Source organism: Phocoena sinus, chromosome 12, assembly GCF_008692025.1.
Source record: "Phocoena sinus isolate mPhoSin1 chromosome 12, mPhoSin1.pri, whole genome shotgun sequence".
NCBI lineage: Eukaryota > Metazoa > Chordata > Mammalia > Artiodactyla > Phocoenidae > Phocoena > Phocoena sinus.
Window position 1 is genome coordinate 7,677,957 of NC_045774.1, and position 17,145 is coordinate 7,695,101.

The 17,145-nt window shown below is 47.0% G+C and overlaps 1 protein-coding gene across 1 annotated transcript in view; it reads right to left on the reverse strand.

Annotated features, from left to right (window-relative positions):
• IGF2R (insulin like growth factor 2 receptor) overlaps positions 1-17,145 on the reverse strand; it is a 110,519-nt gene that overhangs the window by 28,758 nt on the left and 64,616 nt on the right. Inside the window, exons 22-29 of the mRNA XM_032651793.1 lie at positions 15,183-15,378; positions 12,168-12,338; positions 11,239-11,382; positions 10,983-11,158; positions 10,633-10,720; positions 9,971-10,186; positions 2,843-2,973; positions 2,517-2,614 (exon numbers count right to left, since the gene is read on the reverse strand). Of these exons, the coding sequence (XP_032507684.1) occupies positions 2,517-2,614; positions 2,843-2,973; positions 9,971-10,186; positions 10,633-10,720; positions 10,983-11,158; positions 11,239-11,382; positions 12,168-12,338; positions 15,183-15,378 (1,220 nt within the window). The remainder of the gene's footprint in view (positions 1-2,516; positions 2,615-2,842; positions 2,974-9,970; positions 10,187-10,632; positions 10,721-10,982; positions 11,159-11,238; positions 11,383-12,167; positions 12,339-15,182; positions 15,379-17,145) is intronic.

Sequence of the window (17,145 nt, forward strand, 5' to 3'; positions counted from 1 at the left end):
TGAGCAATTAACTTTTCCACCATACATACACAGTTCTTGTAGGAAATGGGACAATGCCTTCAAAACTGAGGGGAAATTAATTTGAATCTGTAATCCTACTACAGCCAATCAGATTTAAGAGCAAGTTATGGGCATTTTCAGACAACGCATGGGTCCTCTCCCATCCAACCTCTCTAAAGTATAGGAGGATACACTCTAACAAAACGAAAAAGGAAGCCAAGACAAAGGGCGTGAAATCCAAGAAGCAGTGGATCCAAGCCAGGAGTGATCCCCAAATGAGCTCTGATCAAAGAGCAGAAAACACACGGCCCAAATCCGAACTGAGACCTTCCTGAAGAAGAACGGTGATTATTCGTAGACACAGCATCGTGAAGAGCCCTGACAGTCCGAGATACAATGGGAAGGCATATTATTCTGTCAACAATAAAAGAGAGAGACTACGTAAAATGCCAAGATTTAAAACCTATTCGAGGTAGCTATGTCCCAAGTATTAAGCAAACAACGTGGAATGATTTTTTGGCGCAACTTAGGAAATAGAAGAAATGGGAATCTTCTGACCTAAACACTAAGCCTATCTTCCTTCAGTTAAGAGGAAGCTAAGAGACACAAGATGATGTCATTTCTCTGCAGATCCAATCAGACCATGTGATCTTGCAGCAAATGATGTTTATGTGATACTGTAAACGCCGCTTATTAGTGTTTGATTCTTTAGAACCACCCTCTGAATAAAGCAGGTAAGACCATTAGAGTTACCCAGCAGGAGACACATGTTCTAAACCTTGGCAATGCACCAGCGACAGCCTGCTGGCACTGAGGCAGTGGGAGGAGCGGCTGAGGGACAGGCAGAATCCGAGGCCCTCATCTTACTTAGCGGGAAGTCAAGAGATGTCTAAAGGTGATGAAACAAGAAACAGAGCTTATAGTGTATCATCCCATATTCTAAAGGCAGCCAGAAGAGGAAATAAAAATGGAACTAATGAACGCGGGGCAGGGGAGAGGGGAGAGGAGACCAGAATTACATTTCTGGTGTCTGAAGACAGAGTCGACCGATACCATTTGAGGTTGACAAGCACGGGTATATTGCTCCTTTAGAGTCATGCAAGGCTCCAGACAGAACTACAAGAAGACACGGTAAAAAGTGGGATGAGGCTGAGGTGGGGGAAGCTTACTTCATCTGACACAGTTTTCTACACTTATGAATTCATACAATATACACGCATAAGCTTTCATTTTAACTGATTCTTCAATTAAGGATAAAAACTGGAAGGAAACAGGGAAATAATTAATTTTTCCCCAGGACGGAATGCTGTAACTCAGTGATTCTTTTCAGGCTGGGTCCTCATGCAACAGAAACGTCAGCATGTCCCTTAAATATCCAGAAATGTGTAGACCAAATGTGTAGAAACCAAAATCTCCAGGGATGGAACCCAAGATGTGTAATTTGTAACAGTTTTGAGGGTGACGCTGATGAAATTCACACACAATGAAGACCTCCACCTTATCTCAGGAGCTGCCAACCACCTCATTTCAGGAGCCTACTTGAGCCACAGGTAACAGGACAAAGGAACCGGTGATGGCAGCTGAGAACCTGCAGGGTGGGTGTCAGCCCCTGGTGCTCTCTACACACACACACACACACACACACACACACACACACACACACACACACACACACACACACACACACACACACACACACACACACACACACCCCACCATGCAGCTCCACCATCTCCCTCTCCACGTCTTTTTCACCAGACACAGGCAGCATCCAGGGAAGAGCAGAGGCCAGGGGACACCCTGGTCACTCCAATCCACTCACACCCATGAATCATACAAGGTTTCCTGTTTCAACTCCAGTCACCTCCCTGTACCTTAACACAAGGTAATCAAAGAATATGAAAGTCGTGAAGGATTTAGCAGTTACCCTAATCCAACTCCTCAGTTTAACATTCAGGAATTAAGGCTTAGAGAAATCACCTGACTAATCTAATCCTGTCCCCTGCCCAGACACTAAGTTTTTGTTTTTTTTTTTTAATATTTATTTATTTATTTGGTTGTGCTGGGTCTTAGTTGCTGCATGTGGGCTCCTTAGTTGTGGCATGTAAACTCTTAGTCACAGCATGCATGTGGGATCTAGTTCCCTGGCCAGGGATCGAACCCAGGCCCCCTGCATTGGGAGCATGGAGCCTTAGCCACTGTGCCACCAAGGAAGTCCTGCAGCCACTAACTTTTTTTTTTTTTTTTTGCAGTACGCGGGCCTCTCACTGTTGTGGCCTCTCCCGTTGTGGAGCACAGGCTCCGGACGCACAGGCTCAGCGGCCGTGGCTCACGGGCCCAGCCGCTCCGCGGCATGTGGGATCTTCCCGGACTGGGGCATGAGCCCGTGTCCCCTGCACCAGCAGGCAGACTCTCAACCACTGCGCCACCAGGGAAGCCCCCGGCCACTAACTATTAAAGCAAAATATTATCAAGTAAACCTGACTGCCCCAGGGACAACACCCGCATCGACTTACTTGAATGAGCACTCGGTCAGGTCGAAGGGCGGGCAGGCATACTGCGTGTGCCACTCGAACAAGTAGGAGCAGTCAGAAGTCTCCTGGAGAAACACCGGCTGCGGAAGTGGAGAGACAGTCCGTGAAACGGGACAAGTCAGATAGGCGGTGCTTTGAGGATGCAAGTAGTAAGGGATGGGCCTGCTCATTACACTCTACACAGACTGATCAAGGTGTGAACACAGTAACCAGGAAGTTTTATGAGACGTAAAAGCAGATTCACTTTGTAAAGACAAAGGCAAAGGGCTGAGGGCGAAGCGGACCCCTGCTGCGTTGAGCACACTCACCGCCTGGGTGCTGCGGTCACAGTAGAAGATGACGGTCGTGGAGCGCTGGTACACCTTATGGCAGGTGTCCCCACCGGTGTAGTTCATCTTCAACACCCCATTCTCATAGGTCAGCTTCTGGGTAAGGAGACCTGCTCGAGAAGCAGCCAGTTCAACAAGGATCAGTTCAGGAAGACCCAGGCTGGTCAACACAGACACGGTGCATCACACATGCTGAACAAACACAAGACCAAGTGTGCCTGGCCTATTGGACCACCGGCTCCGTCACGTGCCACCGTAGAGACCAGAATCAGTCCTCCTCTCGCTCAAGGCTGCGATCTTATAGACTAACCACGGGATCAATGACGTACAGAGACCCCTGGCCTGATGAGCTCAGAGGACGGCACTTCCTCTTCACAGCCCCTCAGGGAGGCCCAAGTACTCACCCCATCGGCTACTTCAACTTCTTCCTTAAAGATTCTTAAACTTATCACCGTGTGCCCAGCGGCTGAGACGGCGTGAGGACCAGCAGCCTGTCTTATGTATTTTGCAGCCCACCCTGTATGAGATGAGTCCCCTCTGCCTCAGTTCTAGAAGGTACTACCTCAGGACACCCACTAATAGTCCAGTGCGCCCCAAAGTTGGAATAAAAAGAAGACATACGATCTCAGAACTGGTAACTGGTATTGCTAAATAAGAATGAAATCAACACTTATCAGTACATGTCATGGTGACAAAAATCAAGTGAAATCAGAAACATCGTTGGGCGCGCGGGGGCGGGGGGGAGGGCCGGGGATGGAGCCAAGATAGCAGTGCGGGAATACGCAGAGTTCGCATCTCCCCACAACTAAGGCGCCTGCTGGACGTTGGTGGGGGACCCTGACACCTAAGGGGACGGGAAGAACCCCCGACCAAACCGGTAGGACGTGGGGGGCTGAGGGGGTTGGAGAAGTGGAGACCCGACAGGACCAGCGCCCCTGAGGGGTGGCTGAGGTGGGGAGGGGTTCCCATGCCTGAAGGGACCCCCAGGGGCTCCGATCAGCAGGGAGCAGGCCCAGTGTTTTCCCTGCCCAATCGGCCGGGGAAGTCTGCCCAGCTCCCAGACCGGGCCCTACACCCTCAGAGGTCCCCCTCCAGGCCGGGCTGATCCTGGGGACATAGGAGGGAGGCCAGGAGAGAACAGGAGAGGCAGCAGGGAGGCGGCTCTCCAGGACCAGAGGAGCGGGAAAGGAGCAAGGGCGTTTGCCCCACCCACTCAAACCCAGGAAGGCTGCTGGGCTCCCAGGTGGGGTCCCCCGCCCTATGAGACCAGGGGTGGGAGGCACACCTGGGCCCCTTCTGTTCCTTGAGCCTGAGCCCCACCCCCTACACCCCCCAGGGCCTTTTCCAGCCCTGTGGGTACTAAACACAGGCCCCACCCACCACCCAAACCTTGCCCCTGCTAGGGCCCCACCCTCCAGAGCCAAGGCATTTTCCACCTTTTTTTTCTCTCTCTTTTTTTTACTACTGTGGTTCCTTTTTACCTTCCAGTTGTTGTTTCACCTATATTTTTATTTTTATATTTTTTTCTAACATATCTGTTAGTTTCCTAGTCTGACTGTATTTTTTACTTTGTCATCGTTCTTTTTTTTGCCCCCTCTCGCGGCTTGCAGGATCTTGGTTCACAAGCCGGAGGTCAGGCCAAAGCTCCGGCAGTGGGAGCTCTGAGTCTCAACTACTGGACAAACAGAGAACTTCAGACCCCAGGGAATATTCATCGGAGTGAGGTCTCCCAGAGGTCCTCATCTCAGCACCAAGACCCAGCTCTACCCAACAGCCTACAAACTCCAGTGTTGGAAGCCTCAGGCCAAACAACCAGTAAGGCAGGAACACAATCCCACTCATTAAAAAAAAAAAAAAAAAAAAAAAGAGACAGCAAAATAATATATCACAGATGAAGGAGCAAGGTAAAAACCCACAAGACCAAATAAATGAAGAGGAAATAGGCAATCTACCAGAAAAAGAATTCAGAGTAATGACAGTAAAGATGATCCAGAATCTCAGAAACAGAATGGAGGCACGGACTGAGAAAATAAAAGAAATGCTTAAGAAAGATCTAGAAGAACTAAAGAACAAACAAACAGAGATGAACAACACAATAAGTGAACTGAAAAATACACTGAGGGCATCAATAACAGAATAACAGAGTCAGAAGAACGAGTACGTGAGCTGGAAGACAAAACGGTGGAAATAACTGTCAAGGAGCACAATAAAGAAAAAAGAATGAAAAGAACTGGAGACAATCTCAGAGACCTCTGGGACAACACTAAAAGCAACAACATTAGAATTACAGGGGTCTCAGAAAAAGAAGAGAAAAAGAAAGACTCTGAGGAAACATCTGAAGAGATTATAGTGGAAAACTTCAGACATGGGAAAGGAAATAGTCACCCAAGTCCAGGAAGCACAGAGTCCCACACAGTATAAACTCTAGGAGAAACACACCAAGACACATATTAATAAAACTAACAAAAATTAAATTCAAAGCAAAAACATTAAAAGCAGCAAGGGAGAAACAAAAAATAACATACAAAGGAATCCCCATAAGGTTATCAGCTGATTTTTCAGCAGAAACTCTGCAGGCCAGAAGGGAGTGGCAGGATATACTTAAAGCGATGAAAGAGAAAACCTACAACCAAGATTACTCTACCCAGCAAGGATCTCATTCAGATTTGATGGAGAAATCAAAAGCTCTTCAGACAAGCAAAAGCTAAGAGAATCCAGCACCACCAAATCAGCTTTACAACAAATGCTAAAGAAACTTCTCTAGGCAGGAAACACAAGAAAAAGACCCACAAAAACAAACCCAAAACAATTAAGAAAATGGCAATAGGAACAACATATTGATAATAACCTTGAATGTAAATGGACTAAATGTCCCAACCAAAAGACATAGACTAGCTGAATGGATGGATACAAAAACATGACCCGTATATATGCTATCTACAAGAGACCCACTTCAGACCTAGGGACACATACAGACTAGAAGTGAAGAGATAGAAAAAGATATTCCATGCAAATGGAAATCAAAAGAAAGCTGGAGTAGCAATACGCATATCAGATAAAACAGACTTTAAGACTGTTACAAGAGATAAGGAAGGGCACTACATAATGATCAAGGGATCAATCCAAGAAGAGGATATAACAATTATAAATGTTTATGCACCCAACATAGGAGCACCTCAACACATAAGGCAAATGCTAACAACCATGAAAGGGGAAATCAAAAGTAACACAATAATAGTAGGGGACTTTAACACCCCCACTTACACCAATGGACAGATCATCCAAACAGAAAATAAGGAAACACAAGCTTTAAGTGACACAACAGACCAGAGAGATTTAATTGATATTTATAGACCTTTCTACCCAAAAGTGGTAGAATACACTTTCTTCTGAAGTGCACACAGAACATCCGCTAGTATAGATCACAATTTGGGTCACATATCAAGGCTCAGAAAATTTAAGAAAACTGAAATTGTATCAAGTATCTTTTATGACCACAACGCTATGAGATTGGAAATCAATTACAGGAAAAACATTGTAAAAACCACAAATACATAGAGGCTGAACAGTGTGCTACTAAATAACCAAGAGATAACTGAAGAAATCAAAGAAGAAATTAAAAGACACACAGAAACAAATGACAACAAAAACACAATGACCCTATGGGATGCAGCAAAAGCAGTTCTAAGAGGGAAGTTTAAAGCAATTCAATCTCACCTCAAGAAACATCTCAAACAAACAATCTAACCCTACACCTAAAGCAACTAGAGAAAGAAGAACAAAGAAAACCCAAAGTCAGTAAAGGAAAGAAATCACAAAGATCAGAGCATAAATAAATGAAATAGAAGCAAACATCAATAAAACTAAAAGCTGGTTCTTTGAGAAGATAAACAAAATTGATAAACCCTTAGCCAGACTCATCAAGAAAAAAAAGGGAGAGGATGCAAATCAATAAAATTAGAAATGAAAAAGGAGAAATCACAACTGACACTGCAGAAACACAAAGGCTTATAAGAGGCTACTATGAACAACTCTATGCCAATAAAATGGACACCCACGAAGAAATGGACAAATTCTTGGAAAGGTACAATTTTCCAAGGCTGAACCAGGAAGAATTAGAAAATATAAACAGACCAATCACAAGAAATGAAATTGAAACTGCAATTAAAAATCTTCCAACAAACGAAAGTCCAGGACCAGATGGCTTCACAGGTGAATTCTATCAAACATTTAGAGAAGAGCTAACACCCATCCTTCCCAAACTCTTCCAAAAAATTGCAGAGGGAGGAACACTCCCAAATTCATTCTATGAAGCCACCATCACCCTGATACCAAAACCAGAAAAAGATATCACAAAAAAAGAAAATTATAGACCAATATCACTGATGAATATAGATGCAAAAATCCTGAACAAAATACTTGCAAACTGAGTCCAACAGCATATTAAAAGGATCATACACCATGATCAAGTGTGATTTATCCCAGGGATGCAAGGATTCCTCAATATATGCAAATCAATCAATGTGATACACCATATTAACTAAGGAATAAAAACCACATGATCATCTCAATAGACGCAGAAAAAACTTTTGACAAAATTCAACACCCATTTATGATAAAAACTCTCCACAAAAGGGGCATAGAGGGAAACTACCTCAACATAATAAAGGCCATATATGACAAACCCACAGCAAACATCATTGTCAATGGTGAAAAACTGAAAGCATTTCCACTAAGATCAGGAACAAGACAAGCATGTCCACTCTTGGCACTCTTATTCAACATAGTTTTGGAAGTCCTAGCCATTGCAATTAGAGAAGAAAAAGAAATAAAAGGAATACAAATTGGAAAAGAAGAAGTAAAACTGTCACTGTTTGCAGATAACATGATACTATATATAGAAAATCCTAAAAATGCCACCAGAAAACTACTAGAACTAATCAATGAATTTGGTAAGGTTGCAAGATACAAACTTAATGCACAGAAATCTCTTGCACTCCTATACGCTAACAACAAAAAATCAGAATGAGAAATTAAGGAAACAATCCTATTTACCATCGCGATGAAAAGAATAAAATATCTAGGAATAAACCTACCTAAGGAGGCGAAAGACTTGTACTCAGAAAACTGTAATACGCTGATGAAAGAAATCAAAGATGACATAAACAGATGGAGAAATATACTATGTTCTTGGATTGGAAGAACCAATATTGTGAAAATGACTATACTACCCAAAGCAATCTACAGATTCAATGCAATCCCTATCAAGCTACCAATGGCATTCTTCACAGAATTAGAACAAAAAAGTTTGCAATTTGTATGGAAACACAAAAGACCCCAAATAGCCAAAGCAATCTTCAGAAAGAAAAACAGAGCTGGAGGAATCAGGCTCCCTGACTTCAAACTATACTACAAAGCTACAGTAATCAAGACAGTATGGTACTGGCACAAAACCAGAAATATAGATCAGTGGTACAGGATAGAAAGCCCAGAGATAAACCCATGCACATATGGTCACCTAATTTACAAAAAAGGAGGCAAGAACATATGATGGAGGAAAGACAGCCTCTTCAATAAGTGGTGCTGGGAAAACTGGACAGCTACACATGAAAGAATGAAATTAGAACACTCCCTAACACCATACACAAAAATAAACTCCAAACGGATTAAAGACTTAAATGTAAGACTGTAAAACTCTTAGAGGAAAACACAGGAAAAATACTCTTTGACATAAACCACAGCAAGATCTTTTTTGACCCACCTCCTAATGAAAATAAAAACAGAAATAAACAATGGGACCTAATGAAATTTAAAAGCTTTTGCACAGCAAAGGAAACCATAAACAAGATGAAAAGACAACCCTCAGAATGGGAGAAAATATTTGCAAATGAAACAACGGGACAAAGGATTAATCTCCAAAACATACAAACAGTTCATGGAACTCAATGTCAAAAAAACAAACAATTCAATTAAAAAATGGGTGGAAGACCTAAATAGACATTTCACCAAAGAAGACATACAGATGGCCAAGAGGCACATGAAAAGATGTTCAACATCACTAATTATTAGAGAAATGCAAATCAAAAGTACAATGAGGTATCACCTCACACTGGCCATTCTGAAGAATAGCCATTATCAAAAATCTAGAAACAGTAAATGCTGGAAAGGGTGTGGTGAAAAAGGAACCCTGCTGCACTGCTGGTGAAAATGTAAATTGATACAACCACTATGGAGAATAGTATGGAGGTTCCTTAAAAAACTAAAAACAGAACTACCATATGACCCAGCAATTCCACTATTGGGCATATACCCTGAGAAAACCATAATTCAAGAAGAGTCATGTACCACAATGTTCACTGCAGCACTATTTACAATACCCAGGACATGGAAGCAACGTAAATGTCCATCGACAGATGAATGGATAAAGAAGATATGGCACATATATACAATAGAATGTTACTCAGCCATAAAAAGAAACGAAATTGAGTTATTTGTAGTGAGGTGGTTGGACCTAGAGTCTGTCATACAGAGTGAAGTAAGTCAGAAAGAGAAAAACGAATACCGTATGCTAACACATATATATGGAATCTAAAAAAAAAAAAAAAAAAATGGTTCTGATGAACCTAGGGGCAGGACAGGAATAAAGACGCAGACATAAGAGAAATGACTTGAGGACACGGGGTGGTGGGGGAGGGAGAAGCTGGGGTGAAGTGAGAGTAGCATCGACACGTATACACTATTGAATGTAAAATATTTAGCTTGTGGGAAGCAGCAGCATAGCACAGGGAGATCAGCTTTGCGATGACCTAGAGGGGTGGGATAGGGAGGGTGGGAGGGAGGCTCAAGAGGGAGGGGATATGGGGATATATGTATGCATACGGCTGATTCACTTTGTTGTACAACAGAAACTAACACAGTGTTGTGAAGCAATTATACTCCAATAAAGATTTAAACAAAAAAAATCACTCACACACTGTTTTATAGGAACACAGCAGACATTCCTCCTACTCAGGAAAGTTATAATCTTTAGATCTTAAATCATAAGATATAACATCTTAAATGTGGAATTCCATCCTTTTGCAAAAAGAGAAGAAACAACCATGGTACCTGCCACTTTCTGAAATCCATGGGGTCCCTGCTTTGCCTGACAGGATGAGATGACTTTGGACTTGTCATCGGTCGAGCAGACACCTGAGGACAGCTTTCCACAGACCCGGAAGTAATAGGTGTATTCGCCAGCACTCACGACGGTGTCATTTAGGCCAAGAGGCTTCAGGTCGTACACGTTGCCATGCCTTGGGTCTCTCACCTCACAGTTGTCCCCTTCGAGAACACGAGAAGGGAAGGGCAATTACACACACTCACACCTTGAGGCAAAAGTTCTGCAACTTTTAATCAGCTAAGTCCTGTCTTAACAGAGGCACTAAACATCACTTCCACGTTCTCTCCTTTTGTCTGTATACATAAGACAAACTGCCTGGCAAAAAGCTTTCTCGAAAAGCTTAGGTCACAGGATGAAGACCCACTTAAACAAAACCAAACCCCACGTTCATATTCTCAAGCGTGAGATGCCAAGAGTCCATCAGTCTGGGTGGGTGAGGAAAACGTAGCTGGCAAAGTGAGCAATGGAGTGGAGTAAAAAAAATCAAGTATAGGAAGCAGTCCGTCCACTGATGGACGTTTCACGATCACGCACGGGGTTAAGATGCTGTTAAAACACCCCCTACTCCACACATTCACCAGCATCAGTGAGCAGGGCTGGGTCTTACCTTCCACGCGGACGACGGGACAGGCTTCCACGGTTCTCCAGACAAACACATACTCACAGTCGTCCAGGAGCTGAAAGGTTGGGGATCCCTACAACAGAAACCAACAGCTCACTGTGTTCTCATTTATTTAAAATATGAGTCAAATGGTAGCTAGAACTAATACCCAACTTTTAACCTCCACGAGAAAAATACATGTCACTTACGAAACACATCAGATCTGGGGGAAAACAGCACATTCTAGTCAAACCCTATCGATGGCCTAAAACCCCTGAAAACTCAGGCAAGTTCTACATCAGACAGAAGATCTGGAGACTGGAGGGGCGTGAGAATGAGGCACAACAGACACGCACCGTCGTGTGGGCGCACTCGAGCGTTATCCTGGTGGAGAAGCGCTGGTTCCCGCACTTGTCGCCGTTGACGTAGACGATGCTCAGGGACCCGTTGGCGGCAACTTGAGGACTGACCTGCACGACGCCCAAGTTCCAGCTGTTGTCTTCCGACACGAGGCAGGACCCCACTGCACTGCCTGGAAGGGCCAGGAAAGCCGATGAACTTGGGGGTGGGAGGAAAGGCAGAACGAACTTGAGTCCACTGCTCGGAACTCACCGTGGCAGCCAGGAATATACGGGAGAGGATTGCAGACACTCAAGTAGAAGGTTCTCCTCTTTCCATCAGCCGAGCTGTCAACCGCAGTCCAAGGCTTCTTGGCTTTGCTTAGGCCGCTCAGATCATACTCGTTCCCAGCGAGGTCTGAAACACATGAAAACGCTGGAAACCCCTGCCTTCCTGGCAGCTTTGGGCACCGCCTTTCAACCCCAAAGACCAAGGATGCACGAACTTAACATTCATAACAGGGATTTCCCTGGTGGCGCAGTGGTTAAGATAAGACTCCGGCGCTCCCAATGCAGGGGGCCTGCGTTCGATCCCTGGTCAGGGAACTAGATCCCACACGCATACCGCAACTAAGGAGCCCGCCTGGCACAACTAGGACCCAGCACAGCCAAATAAATATTTTTTAAAAAATAAAAATATTCTTAACAGAGAAATGAGGAGATCTACAGGAAGCCGAGAGGCTTCTCCTACAGAAACATACACCTGCCCTGACCCTCAAAACCTCCATTACAACAAATCACCACGGGTGTGGAGGTGAGGCTGGGGGCCACCACAAGGAATGAGGGCTGCTGGAGACCCGGCTCAGCATCCAGGTACACCTTACGGAGCTTTATCCTCTCGTTCTTTTCTCCTCTTACACTGTAAGAAGCTCTGACCGTGTACTTGATTTTTTTCCCCTAGTTTTCTTCTCCGTTCTTAACCAGCTTCTGATCAAAACCATTAATTATGTATCTAGATTCTCTTCAAGAGAAGCTTTACAATTCCAGTATCATTCAAAGAAAATATGTAACACATCTATCATGCTGCCTGTAAAGTAAAACATACAGTACACAGAGACACATGTGCGCACACACACAGACACACACGCAGGCAAAGACACACGCTTTTGACCGGCCTCTTAATTCCTGGTCCCCCGGCCTCACCCATGACTTGGCAATCCACCGGAGAAGGTACACAGGCCAATGCAGTTTCAAACTCAAAGAATGTGTCCCGGATCCCCAGGTCAGAGTCAATGTCTTGATGCAGGAATCTGGGGGTCCCCGGGTAAACGTCGTCATTGCAGACGAAGCGGATGATGAAAGCATCAGCCCTCCCTGCGAACAGAAAGACCAGACTGTAGGAAACCACAGCGATCACAGTGCAGCCGTAACACGCGTGTGGCACCAGGACAGTGTGCCCGGGAACGAGCCTCCAAGCCACCCTCTAAGACAAACACGGCGAAGCGCCAGGTCTGCTTCAGGGACCCAATCTGAACTACAAAGTGGCCATGTTCACTGTGATAGCGACCCACGCAAAGACGGTTTGCACCGTGAACTTGGTGTCTTGGCATTCTTCTCTTCCAGGAAGTGTGCAAATGCTATATCCGTTTATCCATCCAAATATTAGAAAAATGTCACTCTCCTTTACGGGTTTATTCGACAATATTTACTAAGTTCCTTACTACACACAGGAGTGAAAGAAACAAGAAAACCCGCCCTACTGGGAGCTGACACTCCGGTCCAGCGCCCAAGTAGTAAGCAAACTAAAGGCAACCCCTCACAGACCAGTTGGAAACGAAGGAAAACGCAGCAGGGACGGGGCCTAAGAAACCCCAAGGGTGGTGGGGAAGAGGCATGGCGGTTTCCAACGCAGTGGCCGGGCTCCCTGAGAAGGTGCCATCTGAGCCCCCCCCACCCCGAAGAAGTGAAGAGAAGAAATGAACTGCCTGGCAGTCTTGAGGGGAGAGCACTGCGGACAGAGGGAACAGCAAGGACCAAGGCTCAGGTGGGGAGGATGGGCGATGGTGGGCCTCCCCAGTTCCAGAAGCAGGAGGTCAGCGGGAGTGAGCTAGCACAGTGGCGGGTGACCCCGTCAGAGGAGCAGCCAGTGTCCCTCGGCCACTGGACAGGGCTGGCTGCTACTCTGGGCTCCCGCAGGGCGGGGACCACGGCTGGGTGGTGAGCACCGGAGGCTGCGCTAGGGGAAGAACCCCAGGGTCATCAACACGTTAACCCTCACAGGGGACCAGAGATGCCCGGCTAATACAGGAGGAAACTGAGGCAAAAAGAGGGTAAGGAGCAGTCTGGGACAGCATGGCTCTACACTACCAAACGTAAAATAGATAGCTAGTGAGAAGCAGCCGGACGGCACAGGGAGATCAGCTCAGTGCTTTGTGACCGCCTAGAGGGGTGGGATAGGGAGGTGGGGAGGGAGGGAGATGCAAGAGGGAGGGGATATGGGAACATACGTATATGTATAACTGATTCACTTTGTTATAAAGCAGAAACTAACACACCATTGTAAAGCAATTATACTCCAATAAAGATGTTAAAAAAAAAAAAAGGGCTGGTTATACATGTGCTACGCCCCTGGGGTTGCCAGCGCCTGGATTCAAACCCAGCAGAGTAAGTGTCAGCGGCTGTCAGCCACACGATTAGGGCCAAAAAAAAAAATTATACATAAATGCCTAATCTATTTCATTTTTAAACAGCACTCTGGAACTGGAGAGCAGAAGAATTATAAGCCAGAATGAAGCACGCTGCTTTTTGGATACTGAAGTGAGTGAGCACCTGACTGTTTTGACCAAGAGTTGAAGAGCTTTCCATCTGTAAAGCAAAGGATTACCACTCCCCCGGCTCTACTAAGTTCTCCTCTAACCAACTAAAATTATCTCGGTCTGTGGTCCAAACCCTCCCCAACAAATGATACAGAACAAGATCAATTCCCTTTCTAGGACAACTCTTCCAGGAGGTGATAGCAGACCCCAGGCCCCATGTTTTCTGTCCCTGAAGAAGACCCCAGTTCTTCAATCCCCTTCACAGGAATCCTGAACTCATTCCTTCGATGCCCTAAGAGTTCTCTTCCCAGCGTGTTCATGGACCCGTCAGCCTGAGCGCGATGCACAAAAGTAGCCAGTGACCGCACACTGCCACGGGTGCAGGAGGGCAGAGCCGTCCCCACTCCCTCCTGGATACTAAGTTCCTCTGACGTCGACTCAGACGCCCCTCATGTTTTCCGCCCTGCACATCACATGACTGCCCCCTCCTGAGTCCATGCCGGTGTGGTGCACAGAGCACAGGTTCACAAGCCAGAAGGCGTGGGTTCCAACCTCCGCCCTGCTGCTCACTGGCTGTGTGTGTGATGTGGCTGCGCCTCTGTTGGCCTCCGATCCTCAACGCAACACAGAAACGTGTTAGTCGGCAGAGCCAGGATGAGGATCGAGAGACCTGGCTGCCAGCCCTGGCTCTGCCCAGGACACAGGGCCTTCCGGGGCCTTCGTCACCTGTGAAGCAAGAAGGTGGCTAAGCAGAGGGTGTGAGCGCAAATGAGATGCACGGGGTTGGCGGAGAACCAACCCGCTAAGCGCACACAGCACTCCACACGGGGGCACACACGGCGGACATTCACGACGGTAGCTGTGACTCCACCACCACCGTCCTCCCGAGGCCCTCAGACTCGGCCTTGCACCTTATGACACCAAAAACGGCAGCTTTCAGTTGACAGTCACAGCTGCAGTAAGCAGTAGAAACGTGAACCCACTGGAGATGCAAAACTGTATTTGAAGATACAATCAAGACTGAGCGGAGGGGTTGGCGGAAAGAAAGAAATTTAGGAAAAAGCAAAGTAACTTCTGTTACCTTCACCCACCGCTTCTTTAATACCTGAAAAACAGCACAAAAGGCCAAGCGAACACACTCCTATCAGAGGAGCCGCTGGAGGTGCAGGTGGAGGACACCTGGTGGCGGGCACAGCAGAACCTAGTGGCCGGGACCCCTCCGGCCACAGGATGCACTCAGGCGGCTGGGAGAACACACCAGAGGCTGGGCACGTGGGGCTCAGAGGCGGGGAGGGTGGCCAGGACTCAGAGTCTACAGGCACTCCCGTTACACTCTGAAAGGTTTACAGTCACGGAACCCCCAGGACACCGGTTAGCTGCAAACACAGGGATGTGAGCTCACCTCTGGGGTGGGAAGGAAGCCCCGTGTAGGTCAGAGTTATAAAGCCCTCGGTGGACAGCTGGAGGCTCTTCTCCAGTCCCACCAGCCTTCCTGGCTTCAGATTCTTCAGCTCTTCCGTCTGGGTCTCTGCCTCACAGCCGGAAGCTGGCTTTCCATCCAAGGTGCCACAGACGGGCATCGCGCCGCACACGTTAAACTGCAGGCCAGACAGCGAGAACCACACACCAACTCAGGCCACGTGACTCACCACGAACATAACCCCGAACAACTCAAACCCTGCCCAGCCAAACAGGGTTGCCTGCTTGTTATCCAAACAATTGCATAATTTGTTCCTTATGAGGCAAATGACCAACTTTGCGTGCCTGGGCAATTAAACCCTGAAGCTAGTCCATAAAGCAAAAATCAAAGTCCAAACGGCAATGCCCATAAATTGCCTGTAAGGCTTTATTTATACAGCCCCGTATCTCTAAATGCATGAGACACATTGCACGTAACAATGCAGCATGTATAAGAGAGGGACTCTAAGTAGCCAGTATTTTTGGTTACATGAGGAAAAGCACATATGGTTGAAGTCACATTAATTAAAAGTAGACATAATGGGATACCCCTGTATTTCTTAAAGCTGTCGATACCATTCGATTTAAATCCAGTAGTTGATATAAGGAAGCAGGATATGCTCGAAATGGCCACTTAAGACTACACCCAGGCAGGTGCCCTGCAGCCACGTGGGCTGCGTGGTCACAGAAGTAGGGGCAGCTGAGCCCGGCAGGGCCGGGTGATAAGGGAACAGTGCCAAGCAGCCGGCTGGTTGGGTGGTGGCGTCCTGAGCCCTTCTGGCAGCACAAGGGCTGTGTCCTGACTCCCAGGAGCCTAGACACCCACTAATCAACTCCACTTCCGCTTGCATCGTCCACAGTCTGTCCCTGCTGTCCGCAACTGTGCACCTGCTGCCTCCCGCCCCTGCTACTGCACGGGCACAGCTTCGAGCACACTGTCTACGGGGCCACCTCTTCCGGTATGTCCGCTACAGAGCTCCTCTTTGCTGGCACGTTCTCCCTGGGCTCGCCGCCTCTGGCATGTCCTCTATGGGACTCTCCTCTTCCGACATGCTCCCTGTGGGGCTCAGCAAAGGTCCTGTCTGCTTCTCACACTCACACCGACAGCCAAATATACTGTCACCTGTGATAACCTGGTACAAGTCGAACTCCAGAGCAGCAGCTTCTGAGAGGGGGTGGGGAGAGGGAGGGCTGCAAGCCACTGTGCTGCTGAGTGACGAGCCCTGTCAGGTGCCTTCTGGCTCTGGAACAATCCGCAGGCCCTCCCGCATGCGCTGTGCCTGCAAAGTCCCCTTTGCATCAAAGTGCTATGACATTCTCACCCCAGCTTCCTGCTTTCAAAGGGTATTCTCTTCTTCCACTGTGGATTTTGCTACAAGTTGTTAAACCTAAATGAAGGTTTTTAAAAAGCTTTCTCCCTGTCTAGCAGCGCTTAGTTTACAACAGAACAGCATTAAGTGGAGATTTTCCTCCTCACCGCTCCAGACACCCTGTCAGGGCCGCCCATGAAGGAAGTGCCGTCAGAAGATCCCAGAGCACTGCCATCGGTCTTCTCCCTCTTATAGGGGAATATCACTTCCATTTGACCAGTGGCTCTGAAACCCCAATGGGCATCAGAGCCACGTGGGGCCTTGTCAAAACAGACTGCTGGGGCTTTGCTGTTGTCGCAGTGGTTAAGAATCTGCCTGCCAATGCGGGGGACACGGGTTCAAGCCCTGGCCCAGGGAGATCCCACGTGGCTTGGAGCAACTAAGCCCGTGCGCCCCAACTACTGAGCCTGTGTTCTAGAGCCTGTGCTGTGCAACAAGAGAAGCCACCGCGATGAGAAGCCCGCGCACCGCAACGGAGTAACAACTAGAGAAAGTCCGTGCGCAGCAACTAAGATCCAACGCAGCCATAAATAAATA